The 20,833-nt window shown below is 35.2% G+C and overlaps 3 protein-coding genes across 7 annotated transcripts; 1 reads left to right on the top strand and 2 right to left on the bottom strand.

Annotated features, from left to right (window-relative positions):
• Nucleotides 1–224: 224 nt before the first annotated feature.
• Nucleotides 225–10,271, bottom strand: LOC143468865 (torsin-1A-like). The gene is made up of 6 exons (XM_076966315.1): nt 9,997–10,271; nt 7,268–7,393; nt 4,487–4,626; nt 3,531–3,703; nt 2,092–2,247; nt 225–970 (listed from the first exon to the last, which is right to left on the bottom strand). The coding sequence occupies exons 1-6, from the start codon at nt 10,208–10,210 to the stop codon at nt 745–747; spliced, it is 1,035 nt and encodes a 344-aa protein (XP_076822430.1). The 5' UTR covers nt 10,211–10,271; the 3' UTR covers nt 225–744.
• A 2,206-nt stretch (nt 10,272–12,477) lies between these two features.
• Nucleotides 12,478–17,381, top strand: LOC143469002 (uncharacterized). Of its 5 annotated transcripts, XR_013119053.1 has the most exons (4): nt 12,478–15,182; nt 15,768–15,872; nt 16,502–16,718; nt 16,807–17,381. XR_013119053.1 is itself a non-coding variant. In XM_076966515.1 (3 exons), the coding sequence occupies exons 1-3, from the start codon at nt 15,104–15,106 to the stop codon at nt 16,618–16,620; spliced, it is 303 nt and encodes a 100-aa protein (XP_076822630.1). In that variant the 5' UTR covers nt 12,479–15,103; the 3' UTR covers nt 16,621–17,381. The 5 variants fall into 5 exon arrangements, 4 of the variants coding, with proteins under 4 accessions (XP_076822630.1, XP_076822631.1, XP_076822629.1 ...); XM_076966515.1 differs by having other exon boundaries at nt 12,479–15,182; nt 16,502–17,381; XM_076966516.1 differs by having other exon boundaries at nt 12,483–15,182; nt 16,464–17,381.
• Nucleotides 17,312–19,021, bottom strand: LOC143469001 (uncharacterized). The gene is made up of 2 exons (XM_076966512.1): nt 18,839–19,021; nt 17,312–18,610 (listed from the first exon to the last, which is right to left on the bottom strand). The coding sequence occupies exons 1-2, from the start codon at nt 18,903–18,905 to the stop codon at nt 17,463–17,465; spliced, it is 1,215 nt and encodes a 404-aa protein (XP_076822627.1). The 5' UTR covers nt 18,906–19,021; the 3' UTR covers nt 17,312–17,462.
• Nucleotides 19,022–20,833: the final 1,812 nt, after the last annotated feature.

The raw sequence follows: 20,833 nt of genomic DNA, 5'->3' as shown, positions 1-20,833 counted from the left end.
AATACTTTAATCAATGGATTAAGGCCAAAATGGCCGGAATAACAACAAACAATGATTTCATGTATTTTTTCTAATGTCAACTCAACATTCTGTTGGCATTATTCCTTTTGGTGACAGTCTAAATTCAGTACTTTTTGCTTTATTTCCGGTAATGGTATTATTATTCTGATGATGGAATGAATAAAAACCCACCTTCGTTTCTAACCTAAATATCGTACAAATGATTGAAACGTTTTGTACATTTTAATGCAGAAGTTCCTAAAAAACGAGGCGGTTGAAAACACAGGAACAAGACGAAAAAATTGCACCCAGAAACATGCTCGTGATGATCATATAAAGAGATATACTGGCAAAACTTTAGACCTCGAAAAAGAAAACTTCCTTTTGGAACTTTGGAAGGTGTAACAAAAAATCAAAATGTACACAATTAGAAATTAATAATGGCAATGTGTAAGCTTTGATAACCCATATGAAAAAACTGGTGCAGTCACTCAATGCTCATTAAGTGATTATGTCCCCCTTCTAAGTGACTCAAAACCAACAACTTTACAAGTGTTTCCCAAATTGTTTTTGGATTTACATAAAAACATTAAAGTATAAAAAAACTCTTCTCCATTCTCCTTTGTGCAGTACACCATAGCATACCCAAATTCCGTAAGAAAACTTATACAACGATCATTTATTCACAGTGACCGATTGGTAAATTAACAATAAGCAGCTACAGTATTGAAAAAGTTTCCCCTTTCAGCTGTTTAAAACAATTTTGACTTTTTGTGAAATTTTTTTGCATCCTGACTGTGAATAAAGTCTTGTATCAGCTGGAAACCACAGCAGCTCATCCATAATTTCATCATAAACGGTTTTTGCAATTGGTTTTTTGATATTCAATCGGTCAACTTCTACTTTTATGCACTTGCGAACATGGTGGCGTTCCAGAGGAAGAAATGGAATGAAATGATCAATTAAATTCCTGCAATTTTAAGCATAAGTTTTATCATTGTCCCACTTTCTCAGGTGTGACTATACTGACTATCGTAATGACTAGGTTGCAAAAAAAAAACTAAATAAATGTTGGCCTATTTACACTTGAAAAGGGTTTTATAAAAGTAAATTTACAATTGGAAAGCCAGTCATAAACCTACACTAGAATAACGCCATCACACAAGTAATAGCAGGCTAAAAATGGAAACATAGTACTGTAGTATTACAGTGAGCAAACTTGAAAAATTTCCAAAACATTAATTAAAATTATTATGACATTGGTATTCTAATAGACAGGGGTGCTAGAATACTATCAAGCACCATCAGTAGGTAGTTTATGTTAATTGTTTGTGAACATGTCATTCGAAGCTCACAAATTCTTTTCCTACCTTAAAATAAATATTTTTCTCAACATTTGTTCATTGTTTAACATCCTACCTCAGATCTATGTGCTATAGCAGTGGTTTATAAACATTTCTTTCTCTCGGCACTATTTGAAAACTTACGAACCTCATGATGTCTTAATCAACCCAAAATTACAGGTATTTTAAATGAATGAACAATTGTATTAAATGACGTCAAATGCACAAGACAACAATTGACTGAGTTTATTCTATCACTTCTGCTTGTGCAAAGATATTTCCATTACTATATTACCATATGCCTATTGCTTTACCTTAACCTTATATAAGTGGGAATCCAACTAATATGAAATCACTTTCTTGAAGGCGTACAAGATGATTTTGCTTTTGTAAAAATTAGCATAATAACGTCAGGTCAATATGATCAGCAATCGTTAATAACGTTGCATAGTAATATTTGTGTTGTTACAAACCATGATTTGTGCAGTGTGTATGTTTAAGAAAACCCTAGATTTACGGTTTCATACCATGCAAGTAAAACTAAACACGAAAATTTTCATTCAACTGTCATAGCACCCGTAGCAAAGTCTCGTGACTCCCAAGGCGCCGTTTGAGAGCCACTAGATTAAAACATTAGCTAAGTTGAGATATTATACAACATTGAAAACATGTTTTAGTTTTTCGATAATTATAATTAATTAATCATTAATTATATTATTTTTATATTATAAAAAAACTATTTACATACTTTTCCACAATGCCACTATATCGTAGGCCGCTTTTCTGGTTATAAGCACTTTTTGCCAAGATTGCTTGCATTTCAGAGAGTTTGATGCTTTCTCTTGATCTTCCCTCTTGCCAGATCTCTATGGTTTTCTTTACAACAGCATTTCCACCTGTATTACTGCCACAGACAAACAATGAAAAAAACGATAAAAAAGTACATTTGCAGTTACAAGTAAATGAGGCTGCCCTAACTAAGTATAGAATACATTATATGTGACTCTCCAACTTCAATAAAAAACATCTTGCATATTGCTGTTGATATTTAATTAATTGTATAGAACAGTGGATCCCCAAAGTGTGTTCCGTAAAAAAAGTTAAGTTCCAAGAAGTAGTTACTTACAGATATTCTGAAATAATATATCTAATAAAATGTGTCAAAGCCAAGACTGAAGCATTTTGTTATACACCAAGTTAGAAAGAAAATCTTGGACATGAGTGTGTTGTCAATTAACCATTTTTTTATGAAAAGTCACATTTTATGCTAAGTAATTGAGTTGTTCTAAACTTCCATACACACAAGGTGTTTATAATTCGGATCAAGTGTTTCTTCGTGTTCCAACATTACCTAGCATTATAGTACACAGTCTACAGTCACACTACCTGTCGCAACTGTAACTACCGGTAGTTGAAAGAATGCATTTGCAAATCACGTCTTGTATTAAGGTTTACATAAAAACAAATAGTCGATTAATACAAGTATGAGAATTTTTATAAAAATTGATGGTTGTCGTTTGCACTTGTTGCAAAACAACATTTTCAGGATATTGCTAACATATAACATATACCTGAAATCATAACGTTGTGGTTGATCGGATACTGAATTTGATGCGATAGCGCAAGTTTAAAATATGTAATATTCAGCCATATACTGGAGAGTTGCTGAAGTCAGTTTCCAGTACAGTAAATAAACAGATACACTTGGCCCACAGGTTATGTCTATCCGCAACACCATCACCAAAAACATTCAACTTTCTGTGATGCAATCATTTACAAAAATTCTCGAATGAGATACTTCTTTTATCGACATTTTTACATGCAATTTTGGTTTAATTCATGATTGATACCTGAGAGGGGAAATTTGACACAACTTATAAGCTACACATTTTCCTGAACTAATTGACCTTCAAAACTTGATCAAATTTACATGTACATAATGCTTTCTTAATTTCGTTTGATTTTTTCACATTATTGTATTGTATTAAACTGTAGCAATTGTGATTTTACATGAACAGGTCAAAATCAACTAACCTACCTTGAACTAGCATCAATTATACAAGTTTATCATGTCTGTGGGAACTGAAATCTGAAATTTTTAATTGCTTTCTCATCTAAATCCGAATTGCTATGTTTGCGTTAACATTTAATATATCAACCAAATTTTACAAGTAGAATCCTAGATACCTTAAAAATATGAAAATGCTTTTTCTAAAATCAACATGATGTATAGGGTCGGTTCCCAGGTACGGCTTTATTGCATCAATAAGTCCCTCAGGCATGTGATCCATTTCATCAAATATAAAAATTGAACGACCACATCTTGATACATTGCCATGCAGCCAAGATTGTAGTTGATCCTTCACAAAAAGTTGTATAGTCAACCCCATTGTATATAGTTCTTTTTGCATAAATAAATGAACTCAATTAGTAATCATAATGTTAGTTGCATAAATTTGAATGGTTTCATAATACCACCTTTCTCATTTTCTTGTTTGAATTCGTTTTTCTCAAAATGTTGTTTAAATCAATGCAATTTGTTCCCTTTTTGTTTTTAAGGTTTATTGCAAATTATTATTAACCCTTATTTTTACCAACACTTTTAAAGGGGTGCCCAATATGTTGATCACATCATGACACTGACATTGATACATCAAATCGATTGCATGCCAATAAAAAAATTTAGATTTTTATCTATACCTTTTTTTGTTTTATTTTACGTACAAGGATGCCGTTCCACCGTGCCTAAAACATTTTATGAGTAAAGCACCTACATAACTCAACAGCCTATTCATTCAGCAATTGCCATAAGAACTTCTTTATTAGTCGATCATTTTGATCTGGCTATTGCAAATGTCAAGAGCCCCGAAAAGTTTGGATTGCTACATAATACTAACTAACTATATTATTAAAATTATCCCAAAATATATTCCACAAAAATGTTTGAAAAGACATCAAAACAATTTTTACAAAACTTCAATGACTTTAAAAAATCTTTTCTTTGTAACATGCAATTCAACCATTTAGTAGAATAAACGCCAGTGCATTTAATCAAAATAAACAATGAAGTACACTAAGCATGTTGGTTATAGTGTGACACACACAATTAAAAAGGTATGCCTAAAACCAGAAAGTATCGTTACCTTATATAAGGACACTTGACTAGCATGCTTGAAGTCAACTTCAGCATTAAAAATGTGAACAAATGAGCTTTTTTGCTTTTTCACATAAATATTGTCAACTATCATTCGTGTAACATAGTTTTTTCCACCACCAGTCCAACCTATTCAAAAGTATAAACACATTGAGTCATTCCATACATAACCAAGCACAATATTTAACTAACTACTGGCCTTGACTTTTAGAATGTAATGGTTACCACTCAACTAATAGCAACCAGAAAATATTACCACTTACCAGAACCAAATAATGTGTGTGTGTAGATTAAACTACCTATTGCAAAGTTTACTTTTTCACTCTTACGACTTCATGCCTACACTAAGATTTGAGTACAAGATCCATAGATAACCTTTTTCACTAATTTGCAGTAACAAAGTGTGCAGTGACGCTCATCATTGACTACATTGGGCCTCAGCAACAGTCACAACTAAAGGAAATTGCAAATTTAGCATTGCTTTCTACTCAGAAAGACCTCAAGATGAGGTGTTTGATTTTTGGCAGACATTATCGTAAGCCTAATTTAGTAATTCAGTACAATTTTTCTGTTATTACTTAGTTATCTAGTACTTCGCTTCAAGTTTTGAGCTGAGTCTATGGAAACCAATATTGTGGACAATCTGGGATGTAAAGTTGTCTGTAGCATCATTCATTTCAATATCATTTGCCAACTGCAGTCGATCTTGCATCTAAGGAAATCAAGCGTGCCACAATCGAAATCATTTGCATTTGTGTAAACACAAATATCAAATAGATTGGTACAGACAAATCTTGAATCTAATTGATAAATTTTCATTATTATTTGCCCCATTTGGACAAAGTCATAAAACAAAAATTTTCTTCGTATACAAAAATATATATATATATAAGTAGTTGGAAATTGGTAATCTAAATCTGTTTGTTATATGACTTTCAATGCAAGGAATTTGTCCTTACTAAAGCTAAACCTTCAAATGAGATCATAATTCCCCACTAAAGTGGATAAATCCAAAGGTAATATTACAGTTGGTATTCGTCTGAGTCTTCCACTCAGGGTTATATTTGCCAAATCTATTTCAGATTGGGTGCGTATTAGCCCATCCTAACTCACATATGTGCCTTGAGACTTTTTGATTTTGTCAAACATCTCAGTACTATAACTGCATATATGGTTGCATAGGCACCGAGTTTTAATATTCTTCAGCGAAAACTTGAAGTATAAGTCGTAAATCATTACGTGGAAAATTAGCACAAAGTTGTTTCATAAAATACAAGTACGGTCACCCAGTCACTTCAAAGTAGGCATATTTAATGCATATTAGAACGTTGATTGTTGACGATTAACCATGCCCGACATAATTGAGACATTCCTATACCGACACTTGAGATAATAATTGTTAATGACGCTTTACTATAAAATAGGTTTATCATCGCTTTCACAAAATAAGATCATTTTTATGCTAATTCCTACAGATTTAGCTTTGAACAAAATAATATATTCCATTGGTTTGAAAAAAAAACCTAGTAATAAGTGTGCAAACCCCAAGCACCAAGACTATTTTTGGCAATGTTTCAATGTAAATTCCTCATACACTCACCAAGAAGTTTAAAAGAGAAAATAAGCTTGAAAAGAGAAAGGCAAACAAAACAAACCATGCTTCACACGCATGTAGCATTTCACATGGAACTAAGTTAGCGCCCGTGATAACAGCACATTTGTTATTGTTTTCAGGTGATGGACACACTAATAACAGGGCAAAATTATTTTAATGCAAATGCAATTAACTCTATAATTAATCCATTTGGCTATAAAACGATGTTCAAAGCATAACTGATGTTATGTAATGGTTTCAACTGGCTTTGCGCACCGGTTTCGTTTTAAACGTATTGACAATTTTGCAAGTTACAACTAATAATGCCACTTTATGTCAAGCTTTTGTATTTTCAGACGCAAAAACAAACGAAAGGAAACAAGCCTTGATGTATGAGAACAGATAGCCTAGTTGCTGTACAACTGAATCTATCGTGTGGCAAAAGATTACCTTCATGCCGATACACTGGTTAAAAGCAAAGCAATTTCTGTAAAACTTCCAGGTCATCCATACGAGCAAAAGACTTGTCATAAGTTGGACATCAAGTAAATGCTTTGTGAAGTGTGCCTTAATTTCCTTAAAAGAGGAATATAACATCCTACCCTATTCGTTCTTTCTTTAGGCATTACTTCCATTTTACCAAAGGAGGTGCGGAGGAGCACCTTTCACTCTCAAAATTAAGGGTGCGGCGCGCCTTCGCACCCCACTTTCGGGGTCAGTGGTTGGTTGGTTGTGTTGTTATTTCTACTCTAAATGTAAATGCTATTTTTTAATTTCTAAAAAGAACGACAAAACAAGCGCGCTCTTTTCTTTATAGAAAAGTGAAAGTACGATTGACCATCTTTCTAAAAGAGCGGTTGCCCAGCTTTGCCTACCACCACGCAAAGTAGGTTATAGCAGAAAATACTGCCTATAAATTTCAGTAAATTATGTCAATAATAAATTATTTATCGATAAATTATGCAAACATAATAATAATGGCAAAAACTCATACATGACAATATTATTAGTCAGTCAGATAATTTAGCTCTTTAATTAGAACTTTTGTCATTTAGCTATAAGAATGAATTTTGGGACCTAATAACTACCTCTAATAATATTAACTACCAAGTAACGGAAATTATTGACAGCCTCACAGCTTTTATCGCAAAATCACAGCATTACTACTGCTCTCACCATGAAAAGACATCACCAGTGGTTTATGGGGATTTTCATCATCTAAATGAGATTTAACCGCTCTGAAGGCAACGTCATTCACCAAGTGTTGTCCAAACAACAAATTGTTTAATTCATACTTCAAGCCTAGAACATAAAGCAGTTTGAATTGAAATACTTCTACAAAAAAGGTGTGAGCAAAGCAAAGTTATCAGTAGCCTGTAATTATCCTAGATATTGTTATGTTTAAAGAATGATGTTTTAAAATAGCTAACACTGTTCAACATCAACTCACAAAATGTTTTGGAATAAATTTATGGAGGATAAATTATATTGGGAAAAAGTGCTCATATGTCGGGGTCCCATTTTGAAATGTAGCTCTAACTTTAGTAACAATTCTAATGCAAACATATTAGATTTGTTTAAGAAAAAAAATTATTTTAAAATCACAAAAATTTTTTAAAATATTTAATTAAGTACTTTGACAAGAAGTTAGCTTTTACCAACACTATATATATACTTGAAATCGTTTTCAATACTTGCATAACTTCAATTTATAGCTAATATAGCTTCAAATATCTCTATAGCATTGTTTATGATATGTCTGAAATCCAAAATTCAGAAAACTTGTTTTTTCAGATCAAGAGCTATCAAATCAAATAGCTTGAAATAATTGAATAAACACACATCATTATAACATGTCGACTTCCCCATTTGTAGAACTGTTTTGCGGCCCATCAACATCCCATTGCAAAGAACCACTGAATAACTGTATGACTTAAAATCAGGGCAAGGGAGCCACAGAGGGAGAGCATTGATGTTGGAGCTGAAAAAGGTTTTGTAGAGTTCTCCAGCTTTGGCTCCATAAGAATTAATAAAATATCTAGCTCCAATTTCAGAGAAAACGATTGGATCCACAAACCGGCTCGCAATGTCTTTTGCAGCTCGAAGGTACAGCAGCGATACGAAGTAATGCACCATTGGGTAAAGAACAGCCCAATTAAGCTTATCAGATGTATAATAGGGATGTAACGGGTCAAATCCAAATCTTCGCCCGAGTATTACAATAATTTCCAATACTCGTACTTGCCAGATATTTTATTATTCACACCGACTCTTTTAGTTACCAATATTAAAGTCTAATTATTCCCACTCATATCCAGTACATTCTGGATTACGGTACTCGAGTTTTAATCAAACTTCAAGCATAAGCGTAGTTGTAGTCTAGGTAAAACTCTGCTCAAGCAATGAGCAGCTGTAACTACTGCAGAAGTTAGAATTGAAGAGAACAGGAAACCCTTGTCATGTGGTCGCTCATATGAAAATACGAATAAGTAAAATGAGGCGGTATCTGCACGCATGCATGTTCATACCCAAACCTGATTGTTTACGCATCAGATAAAACGGTGAAACATACTATTATGTCGTATTGCATAATAGATTAAATTGTTTTTTTCAGTTAGTATTAGTAGCCCACCAGTTTTGGTTTCAGTCAGCAATCAGCATGAATTGTTAGTAACGCATGTTACACTGTTACTTGCTCGAGATTAACATTGAAACTTATAGTAAAATAGCTATGTCTAGTAAGTTTTCACTGGTTTCGTCATATTTGATGGTCTGTGCAATTGACAAAGCAGTAAGCTAATGCAATTTATGTAAACGCAAAATTTGCTGTGGGAAAACAGTTTTACAACTTCTTCAGTGATGAAGCATTTGTTTTCTTCCTACTGTTTTGCGCTTAAGTTGATTTTGTAGCTTGACAACTGCAGCTCGAATTAAGAAATATGGGTGGTTAACATAAACTAACTAAATATTATAATGAAAAAATGTTGATTTATTTGCAAAAAGTTGTGTCTCTCAAACAAATCGAGTGAAAAATTCTGGAAAAATAGTTGCTAAGGTATGATGTTATTGCAAAATATTAAAAAATTTGCATATGGAATAGGCAAAGTTTTAGCCCTTCATATAGTTAAAGGCAGCAGGTGCCGCCTAATATTTCTACTGAATAACTGCAATGAGTGTGCATATGACCTCTTGTATCGTGTATAATCAGTAGCTATCATTCTGGCCTCTGTCATCTGAAAACTAAGTATTGGTACATTACTACAGTGCACTTCCTTCTAATCACTCAGAGTAACTATACAGTACAATGACTGCATGATATGCATCCCTGTAAAGTAGCATTTGATTTGTATACTGAACAGGTGCGAACCTAAGTATTTACCCTCAATGCAATCTGCAGAGTTGGGCAAGAGCAAACTAAACTCAGTGGTTATAATTCAGTAGCGCACTTCAGGTGCGTTAAAAAGTACAATTATGTGCACTTAGCTGAATTTTGTATGAATTTATCAATTGCGAACACAGTTTTTACGCATTTTTACGTGATTTATAGCAAGTGTTTTACCAGAGAGAGGCTTGCCAAAGTATCAAAACCAGCACCTGGCAGCTTGTGAGTGCGCACTTGAAGTGAACTCTTACATCTTTTGAGAAAACAAGATTTTGACAAAAAAGGCTAGAAAATGCAGTCTAGCCACCAGTATTTACCTTCAATATGTCTGATGTGGTATTCACGTTTAATTAAATCAGTTCTTTGTTTCAGAATTTAATCTACTGACAAAAAAATAATTCTGTTCTGTTTATATATGTATTGATGTTGAACTTTTGTGTATATACACTACAATCAATTTGTAGTTTAGTTGTTTTACTTATAGATATGTATATATACCTTAAATTACATATCACACACAAACCTGTCATGTTTGGTTGAATGTGAGTACTACCACAGCATTCAATTAGACCAGATTTACATCGAAAATTGGAAAGACCAACATATTCTCCAAGTAATGTAGATATTAGGGCTACACCACTTGCTCCAAGAACAAGTGTTGTAGTAATAGGCTCAAGTGCAAATGATATTTTGCAAAATTGACATAGAGTAAGTACAACTACAGTGCTGACTTTCATTGTTACGATTCTGAATAAGAAATTAATCACTACTGTAAAACAATGAAGTAGAAAAAGGTCAGCATTCAAAAACAATTGCAATAATACCGGTACAGCTTATAACACTGGACAACAATTTACAACTTATTTTTTATTCCTCGCTCATTTCAAGTTTACCTAGACTAATTTTGCAATGCTGAATCCAAATCTGGTCTTAGATTTTTTCTAACACGTCACGTTTTTGAGATATGATATATGCTCACGACAACCCATAACTGTGATTTTGGCTAATTTTGGCTGAGCGGAACAAAACATTACATGTAATCAACCCAGTAGTTTCTATTGAAAATAACAGCATTATCATACTGCACAATTTAACACAACCCAGGATAATTAAATCAGACAAAAATAACATTATATTCCCTCAAAAGTGCTTTATACACTTGCTCTTTCGAGTATGTTCAGTGTCAGTTTCACGCTGAAGAAACCAGCAGTAGTCCCCCATCATGTTTGGGTTAAATCGACCTCTATACCGCGATTCCATCACAGAGATGTCTTGGTGAAATCTTTCCCCATGCTCGTCGCTCACATCACCCAGGTTTGGCGGGAAAAATTCCAAGTGTGAATGAAGAAAATGCAGTTTAACCGACATTCTGCAGCCCATTTCGCGGTATGATTCCAGCAAATTGTCCACTAGTTCCGAGTAATTTTCTGCCCTGTACTTCCCAAGAAAATTTTGTACAATCTGTACAAATGCATTCCAGGCTTTTAATTCAATTGAATTAAGCTTGAATGGAAATACTGGGTCACGGATCAAATCACGTATTTGGGGGCCAACAAATATTCCAGCTCTCAGTTTAGCATCACTTAGTATTGCACCAAATTTTTCTTTTATATGCAGGAATCCATCTCCATTGAAATCCATTGCCTTCACAAATTGTTTGATCAGGCCCAGTTTAATGTGAAGTGGTGGCAAGTACACTTTGCTCGGATCAATTAGGGGTTGGCACTTAACATTATATCTTCCAACAATGTAGTCCGTTCTCATTGGCCATTCAGTTGTGTCATAGTGGTTTGCATCGTCTCGACTGTCCCACAAACAGAGAAAGCACATATGCTTGGTGTAACCCAACTGCAATCCGAGCAAAAGTGACACAACTTTAAGGTCTCCACATATGTTCCAGTTATAAGCCCGGTAGTTAATGACCCGTAGGATGGTTTCCATAGACTCGTACGTCTCCTTCAAATCGACAGCATGAGCAATAGGGACAGAAGGCTTTTCATTCCCATTGTGCAGTAGGACAGCTTTCAAACTAGCTTTGCTAGAATCAATGAACAGTCTCCACTCAGTGCTAATGTGTTGGTGGCCAAGCTCATACATGAGTGAATCAACATCAGTGCAAAAACACACAGAGTCTTCGATTTTACCCCCCCCCCCCCCCCCCTCTATAGTCATGGCCAAGAACATTCAAGAATGCATTAATTGTGAAAAGATAGAACATTGCATTTACAAAATAATGTCAATATTAATCTTACATAACATGCATTGTGACATAATATGACCAACAATTCGCTGGGAAAGAAAATTGCACAATACCTTGTACTGTAGAACCTCATAATATAGTGCCAATCAATGCAAAATCCGAATTTCGTGAATTTTCATATCTTGAAAACCTGACGTGATAGACCAATTCTGATTTCAGATTTGGAATCAGCGTCCCAAAGTTAGTCTAGGCAGTTTATTTTTATTTGAGGAATAATTTTGCTGTTGTCCAGTGTAATTATTAAGAATGGACCCTTTCCGAGTTACGGAAACCATTTTTTTGGGGTGGCAAGATTTTTTCTATCGCTTAAACTTAACAATAGAAATTTTCGACTTAGTTTGATTCTTTTTTAAATAACAAGCGTTCTGGCCTCTGGGCATCGAATTGTAAATATTTTGTTCAGATGAATAGCATATATACGGTAGCCTGTAAAGGCCACAACAATTATAATTTGGGTTCCGCAAAATATTTATGATCACCACAAAAATATTTCACGTTAGCGCAAAATATTTATGATCACCACAAAATATATATTTTTCTCAGCAAAATATTTTAGAAATTCACAATATATATTTTGTCTCCCTCTAAAATTATTTTGTGCGTTGAAAAAATATTGCGACTTCGAAATATTTTGCGAGGTCGAAATATATTTCGCTGTAGAACTTCCACTACCGCAACAAATATAAATTCGCCGCACAATATTTTAGAATCGCCGCACAATATTTTAGAATCGCCGCACAATATTTTAGAATCGCCGCACAATATTTTAGAATCTCATCGCAACATTTGAAAATGTGTGCTTACCGTATGGTAGGCGTAGTTGATGAGGTCTTCGGGAAAGGAATAAGGTTACCGGTCACAGCCACAAATAGTGAGAGATAGTAAGCTTTTGCAAGCCTTAACAAGCTTAGGTCTAGGCTACATTGTAAGGTCTTTTGCAAGTTCAGTATGCTAACAAACTTGTAAAGAAAATGTTGAAGGCTTTTGTCTTGATTACTATTAGGTATATAGGCCAAAGCTGGGTGGAACATTATAAAAAGTTACCTGGAACAGGACCAAACGCTATAAACAAGTTTCAACCAAAAGTTAAAGATATTGTAGCCTTCCCAAATTAATAAGGGTGTATAGTATACAACCTTGCAGTTGAAGACATAGTTTGAGTAGTTGGGTTTCATTTTACAAAGGCATCATGTGGCTGTGCACATATATACTAAACCCACATAATATATGATTGTCACTTTTTTTAAGTGCAATTGTGTAATTTCTGTCACCAATTCTCCAAAATAGCTGTGTGCTCAGCTTCCCTTTCCCAGCTTCTTCTTATAACTCTTCGACACGATTGAGTATTTTTATCAAGTTTTTTGAACATGTTTTGTTAAATATTCTTGCAAATGTGACATCAGCAAACATCCTTAAAATAGCAGTGGGCTATACTGGGGTGATTTTGACTTTTTTCAAGTAACACAACAGAACTGGAGTTTAAAAGGTGCCTATGGACATACCTAGGAACGTGCAAAAAAATTTTTTTGATTTTGTTCAAATTCCGGATGGAGCCCGGACTTTATATGAAAAATTCAAGATGGCCGCCATACAAATTGACGAATCTGCAATAAATTTACTTCCAGTCAAGCTTTTGGGCTGATTTTGGTGTCAAAAGAAGAAGAAAATTGAGCCTGTTACTTTAAAACAGCAACAAAAAGCCCAGCATGCTTGAAAGTTCCCTAAAACATTGAAACTATTATATTTTGGTCATTATTTTTCATAGTTTTTTCATTTTTGTTGGTGCAACTTGAGATTACTGGTCGCATCCAAGAATAATGATGACAATTTCAACACTATATACAAATAACTTGTTACCGGTATATGAAATTCACATAAAAGTGTCATGAAATACACCAGAGATTTGAGAAACATTTATACACTTTAGTAACGACACAATGGTCGTCACACCTTGGAACACCCATTCAGTCTCTACTGTGACAGGGGCGATTTGAACAGGAATAACATCCTGAATGTCATCTCTTTTTGGTCTCCTCCACATGGTATTGTTGTTATCGTTAACCCGCTGGTATTGGTCACATTGTACAGTGCCATCTTTGTTTAAATGGCAGACCCTTGCCAAAAACTACTGACGTTGATTGTTTTCTCTGTCCCACACCACAGCCACATTTGTTCCTATAGGGTATTCTTCATGGAGTTCAGGAATTGCTGCCGCAATACACATTTTCACTGGTTGATCTGTGTCACCAGAGGAAGCTGCAGCAGCAGAGGTTAAGATGGCATATACCTCATCTTCTGTTGGGAAGATGGTCCCAACATCCTCATCCTCAGTTCCAAGAATCAAAGCTAGGTTCACCAGCATGGTATCTACATTCAAGCTGTTTACTTTGTAGAGGCTAGGATTTGCCTGGCTGTCGTGTGGATGAATCATCCCTTGGTACTGGATCTCCATGCGGACGATTTTTCAGCGTGGATGATGATGCTGTTGGCAGAGCTCGGAGCTCTTCTACTTTTGTAATTGGGCCCCCATGTCCCTTACATTGATCCACCAGGTGGTTATATCCTTAGTTATAAAACAGGATTGTACTTGCGTATAATTTGTAGCCAGTATAAGCTATTTAGTCCAGTGGTTATGAAATTGGAGTGCACGTAAGGTTCTTAAGGTGGCACGAAAAATTCTCTTTGAGCTATGACGACGACAGCTGGATTTTTTTCACTGGATGGTTTCGCTACTGGGTTGATTATTTCACAACCAAGTTCAATTGCTGTCGGTTGGCAATGGTTTGTTTTCCAAATTGCAGTCCAATGATGAAAGTTACACGCACATAACTTGTTATTTTGTTTTATTTTGCAATAGGATAGAGACACAAGTTTTTTGGCACCATTTCTAAGAGTTTAAGAACCCCTAATTTCGTATTTTTGACTTGAACTATTTAAAGATGACCTAAATATGAAGAACTATGTTAACTTTCCACGTTATTTCACAAATACTATTATTGCTATCATGCATGTTTTAAGCTCTCAAAGTTTGACACTTTTTCCTGCTCATTAAATGTTAGTGACCATTGTGTTTTATTGTGCTATAACTGTAATAGTTAGCATCGTAACTATGGCACAGCACAACTATTGGCGAAAAATAAACAATGCAATTGTAGCGATAAGTCCAGCTGCTACACAGCAGTAATTACAATGATACATCACAATAATTATGATGAAGTAGATGTTTGTTTGTGTATTTAGTGACGTTACCCGTTTGTTCATTATTTAACTATAGTTACACTATAATCGTCAGTTTACTTATATAAAAAAGTGCTCATAGTCAGTTTCACTTGTTGACAAATTGTCAGATTCCAGTACATTAGAATATTTAATGATCTGCACAATGTATTGCACAAACTGTGGAATAGTACTCTCTTCAACACATTTATTTTGCGGCTTTTGTGGGCAAGGTAAGTTCAGTTTAATCTTAAATACATTATACCATGTGACAGGTCTATGCAATACATGGAATAAGTATAAAGTTTTTTGTAACATATTACTTATGATAAACAGAATTATTGATTGATTGGATGATTCAATTAAACTGTAAGCTGTGAATCATATTACCATAAAAAGGTTTCTGAACGCATGTGTGATTGTCACTATTAAAGTAAAAGATGCCAGTCAAATTGGCTCGTTCAGATAATTGGAAACTAAGGGTATAATTGCAACCAAAATTTTCCTTAGCCAGGAATCTTCCCGCCTTAACGGCTAGTCACTCAGCCGGTTTTGCCTTGTTAGCGTTTAATGGCATTTTTTTTCATAAAAACATCCACCTTACTCTAAAACCAAAACGTAACTACCGACAACCGTCGCCCAGCCGAGCACAGCACTACACCAAACAAATTCCACGCGATAAAGGAATCAACGTGGAACGTAAAACACGATACTAATTAGGCCTTTGGGGTAACTACGTCAGACGTCACAAGAAATTTGATTTGAAAAATGTTGCTGTGCATGTTTCTGGTTTTTGTTTCAGTTATGGCTTTTTTTAGAGAAACCTCATTCCAGTATTGAGACACAGAACTTCTGTGATGAGACTAGTTCAAAGGAAAACGGAAGTAACTGCCATGACAACTTGATGGACAACAAATCAAATGGTTTGAAAGTTTAAAGTTATTTAATTGTGTGTAATTATTTTACATTAGATTTCTAATTGGGTATAAGTTGATAGCGAAATCGGGTGGAAGTTACAGACAGTCTATAGTGCAGTGGTTCCCAAACTTCATCTACTCGCGTACCATTTTTTTGGTTTATGCAGCGTTCTTGTACCACCTACATTGCAGGACTATAAAATTAAAAACTGACTTCAAGGATTTATTACCTAGTAATAAATGACGTTATATTTCGTCACAAAGAAACGCTTGTTTCACGATCCAATGTGTCAATACCCTAAGGAATTAGTATTCAGTAGGGAATAAAGCATTAAATTTGCTCATACTCTACCTAATTTATGTGAATTAAAATATTGCCGACCATAATAAAAGATCATTTGCGATCCGTTTGGTGTAAACTTGATAAGTTGCTGGCGTACCACAAGTGGTATGTGTACCATAGTTTGGGAACCACTGCTATAGTGGTATTGTAACGATTTGTTAGAGGTTAAAAGCACTTCATCTTCAAGAAAATGTAGCCCTTTACATATGTTTTGTTACAGTGCTTACCAGTGCAAGTTTTTTTCTTTTTTGCAGTTTTGTCTATTTCTATTTGAAATAACTTACATATGCAGCATCTTTTTGGGACAATGAGAAATTACAGCATTACAAAGGAATCCATTGCTTTTTGAACCTCTTTTTATCACATCGTCTGAGCGTGCTGTTGATGCAAATTATGTTGCAAGTCTGTTAATTCCCAATCACTCTGATGAAAATTCCTCGAAAAGAATTGTGGAAGAAAAAATAATGGATAACTTTGTGGATTTTTTAATGCATTTAGAGGACAATAAGGTAAATGTAACTGGACATGAAATCTTGGCTAACGACGAGAATGATTGTCATTTAATTTCATGTACTCCTCCTGACTTGACACCTGCAGGTGTGTTGGGTTGGCTAACAGGCCAGAAACACAGGCCTATATTTGGGAACGACCTTCAAATTTCGGTGCAGTTCGATCACAACTGTTTGGAAAATAATCCAAAACACAGTATTTGCTACCCTGTAGTTGGAGCATGCGGCAGGGTTGTTACACTACCAGCAAAGCACATGGAGAAAGAAAACGATTTTAGGTCTATCTTTTTAACGGCAATATGTAATGCTCAAGCATTTGGACTGCATTAAAATTTTATATTTTACATTAGTTTAGTTGTTGAACCTATTTCACTTGCCTTCAATGTGTAATGACCACTGTTTAATGTTTATAAACAAAGCTTGCCAAACTGAGTTTTTCCTGAAATTAGTAATTTTTTTGTGTGTTTAGCAGTATTTATGTTGCATGCTTGTTGTGGTACAGTAGATATATTTCTGTGAGATTTTCAGTATTCTTTTCAAGTGTAATGTTTCTGTGAGCTACAGTTGTATTTCTTCAAGTGTATCTGCTAAAATTTCGATACATAGTTTTTCAGTGTAATAGAATCGTGCTTATGATGAATGCAATACAAAAGTAATACAAAACACGACATTTATGTTGATAGACTTAAAATGATAGGCAATAAACTTTACATTACTTGCTCACACAGAAATAAATAGTTCCGTTTATCGGTCTCTGGCTACATTCATAAGCATTTTATACAGATCTAAGGCTTCAGTGCAACAAGATGGCACTCCTTGTCCAAGTTCAGATGTAGCATAATCAAAATATTCTTGATAGTCTTCAGTTTCAGTTGGTTGTGATATTTCAGCCAATACCAAACTAATGTTGTGTGGTGCAACGTTTTTTAATAAGCCAGAAATTCCTCCATATCTTTCTGGCATGGAATATAGTAAATCTGGCCGTCCTGCAATTACATTATGTCGAGATTTTCTTATTCGGTGAGTATTCCAGTGGTCCTTGAAAAAATCTAAGTCATTTTGAATTAAACATGAAAAGCAATACCACAAGCATTCTTTGCTGAGTGTTTGGGAGAAATCCACAATACCTCGAAACTCAAGGTCACTAAAAAAGTTGCGCCACCAACAGGCACGAAACCTGGAGAATATTGACCACCAGCTTTCTATCCGCTGATTTCGGGGTGATGGTACATAATGATGCGAGTTAATGTTATCTCGAAAAAAGCACTGCGCTGCTGCCAACAATCCATTTTCTGTACCCAAATCTGATACTACTTCAATCGGACAGCCTTGGAAGTGAGTGACAGCTTTAATATACATATTAGCGACAACATGTGGACATTTGTTTGATCGTGTAACATTAAGCCACAGCACTTTTCGACTAAATCCATCAATTGCACCATGTATAGAAAATCCGAATGGTTTCAGCTTGTCGTAACCATCTGTGTGCCATGCATAATTTGGCCCAGGGTTGTGATACTCTCTTCGCCTTAAACGGTGAGCTCTTCGAGCCTCACACCCTTTCGGATCAATATTACGTAGTACATCAGCTACATACAACCTTGGTACTCTTAAACCTTCCATTTGTAATGTGTGCCAAACTGACCGATATCCACCAAAAGAAGAGGGTCCATCTAACAACTCCTCGATACGTTTTTCTGCCTGAAATAAAACGGTGATGTCTTTTTTCCAGCCACATTTTCTTCGCAGTCCAATTTTGTGCAATCGTCTCTTTAAAGTTCTCATACTGATTGCGTAGTTATGACGACTGTGTAGCAATTGTAAAATTTCTCCATACTCATATCCTGAATGGAAATATTCAGATATTATTTGATCTTGATCCAAAGTAGTAGCTGCAAAACATAAAAACAACATGTGGACTTTTGAGACATGACTTGGCACGTTGTATGATATATTTTTTACTAAATAATAATTCGTTATTAATAATAATACACAGACACACAGTCGATTTAGGTAAAACATTTCTTGTTGGTGTAAAAAAGAAAACAAAAAATATGTTAGTCTACAGCCAAATTTTCATTAAAATATTTATATCTTCACTTGAAAGGTACGCTACTCACCGTGACCACAGTGTGAACATATCATAAAAATGTCAGGTATTTCATTATGGCACTCAACACAATTCATTGCAATGAAGATCAGTTTTCACACTAAGAAGGTACACTTCATTTTATAAAACAAATTTCTGAAAAAGTCAGTTAAAATTTATGCTGTTATGAACAGCTTTGGTCTTCGAGACAAAAAAAACAACATAGCCTATAGCCCTACACCTTACATTCGGTAGGCCTAACCTATACAGCCAAGCCCTAGAAAGTTTGTTAGCATACTGAACTTGCAAAAGACCTTACAATGTTTAACGTGTAGCCTACACCTAAGCTTGTTAAGGCTTGCAAAAGCTTACTATCTCTCACTATTTGTGGCTGTGACCGGTAACCTTATTCCTTTCCCGAAGACCTCATCAACTACGCCTACCATACGGTAAGCACACATTTTCAAATGTTGCGATGAGATTCTAAAATATTGTGCGGCGATTCTAAAATATTGTGCGGCGAATTTATATTTGTTGCGGTAGTGGAAGTTCCACAGCGAAATATATTTCGACCTCGCAAAATATTTCGAAGTCGCAATATTTTTTCAAGGCACAAAATAATTTTAGAGGGAGACAAAATATATATTGTGAATTTCTAAAATATTTTGCTGAGAAAAATATATATTTTGTGGTGATCATAAATATTTTGCGCTAACGTGAAATATTTTTGTGGTGATCATAAATATTTTGCGGAACCCAAATTATAATTGTTGTGGCCTTTACAGGCTACCGTACATATAGGCTAGATTCCTTCACGCAATCACCCCATTCGTCTGCTGTACGCCCATTAAAATGGGCCAGAGTACGGTAATTTTTTCCCATTGGAATGGTAGGAAGTATGCACTTCTAACTTTAGAGTAAGACGATTTGCATTTGGAATGGGGAGTCCTTTACTTCGGCAGAAACATGATTCGTGGGAAACCCCATTGCTGAAAGCAGGTAAGGTCGTTCCGGTACCGTACAGCCTGCAGCGGTGTGTGCTGTATAACTATAGCCTAGGCGTAGGCGTTTAGCTTAACGCTTATGCCATATAACTATAGCCTACGCGTAGGCCTTTAGCTTAAGGCTTATACTGTATAATAGCAGTACCTTACAGATTGCAAGGTTTAGATAAAATTGCCGTAATTGCGCGTATAATAGAATTAACCGGCTATTAAATGTCCAACTTCCGGATCCGGGTAACAAAGGACGAACAGCGAACCAGTAAGTGTGTAACCGAAGGCAACAAGCACAAATAATAGCTTGCCGAGCCTATACGTTTCATTCTTTCAGTTTTCTATACTCTCAAGCACACTTACTCGCAAAATCTGGGTACAAGCATGCTCCATTAAAAAGCGTTTTTGGCCACATCTAATCTCACCTCCGGCAGACCCGGACCTCCGCCTTTTACTGACTAGGCTATCGTATAAGCATATACTTTGTCACGGTTATCACCATAATAGAATCTTAGTTACCGTACTACCACTACTGCGGCCACTGAATGCTGAGCCTGCTCTGCTGGTCAACATATTTGAGAACATGTCTGCCTGTTATCTGTATATATGGTATGGGTATAGTCGACAACCGACCTTTGGATTTTGGTTGACTGTACAGTGTTTGGCCTTTTTTACTTAAGGTTTTCTCAAACTTTAGCGGGTTTTTCATGTTTCAGCATTGACTATAGGTTATTCTTGAGACTTTGAGGTATGAGCTATAGCCCCATCCGGAAAGTACGTCGTGCATGCAACTTACGCAAACTTTGGCGTTCACTGAAATCTCAATTCTTTGTTTGTTTATTATGAATGATGGTATGAAGATAACAAAGTTTGGTTTGCACATGAGCGCGTTGATGTCTCTTGCGTATAGGTGCCACACTTTTCACTGTGGGTTATAGCCTATTTTGTTTTCTTTGGTATTTTGTCATCTTTATTGGAAATCACGCATTTTAAACAGGGAGACTTACGGCCAAAAATTAGGATGTATGTTT

Source organism: Clavelina lepadiformis, chromosome 8 (genome assembly GCF_947623445.1).
Source record: "Clavelina lepadiformis chromosome 8, kaClaLepa1.1, whole genome shotgun sequence".
In the NCBI taxonomy this organism is placed as follows: Eukaryota; Metazoa; Chordata; class Ascidiacea; order Aplousobranchia; family Clavelinidae; genus Clavelina; species Clavelina lepadiformis.
Note: the sequence above shows the minus strand (reverse complement) of the source record. Positions and strands in the feature narration are given on the sequence as shown.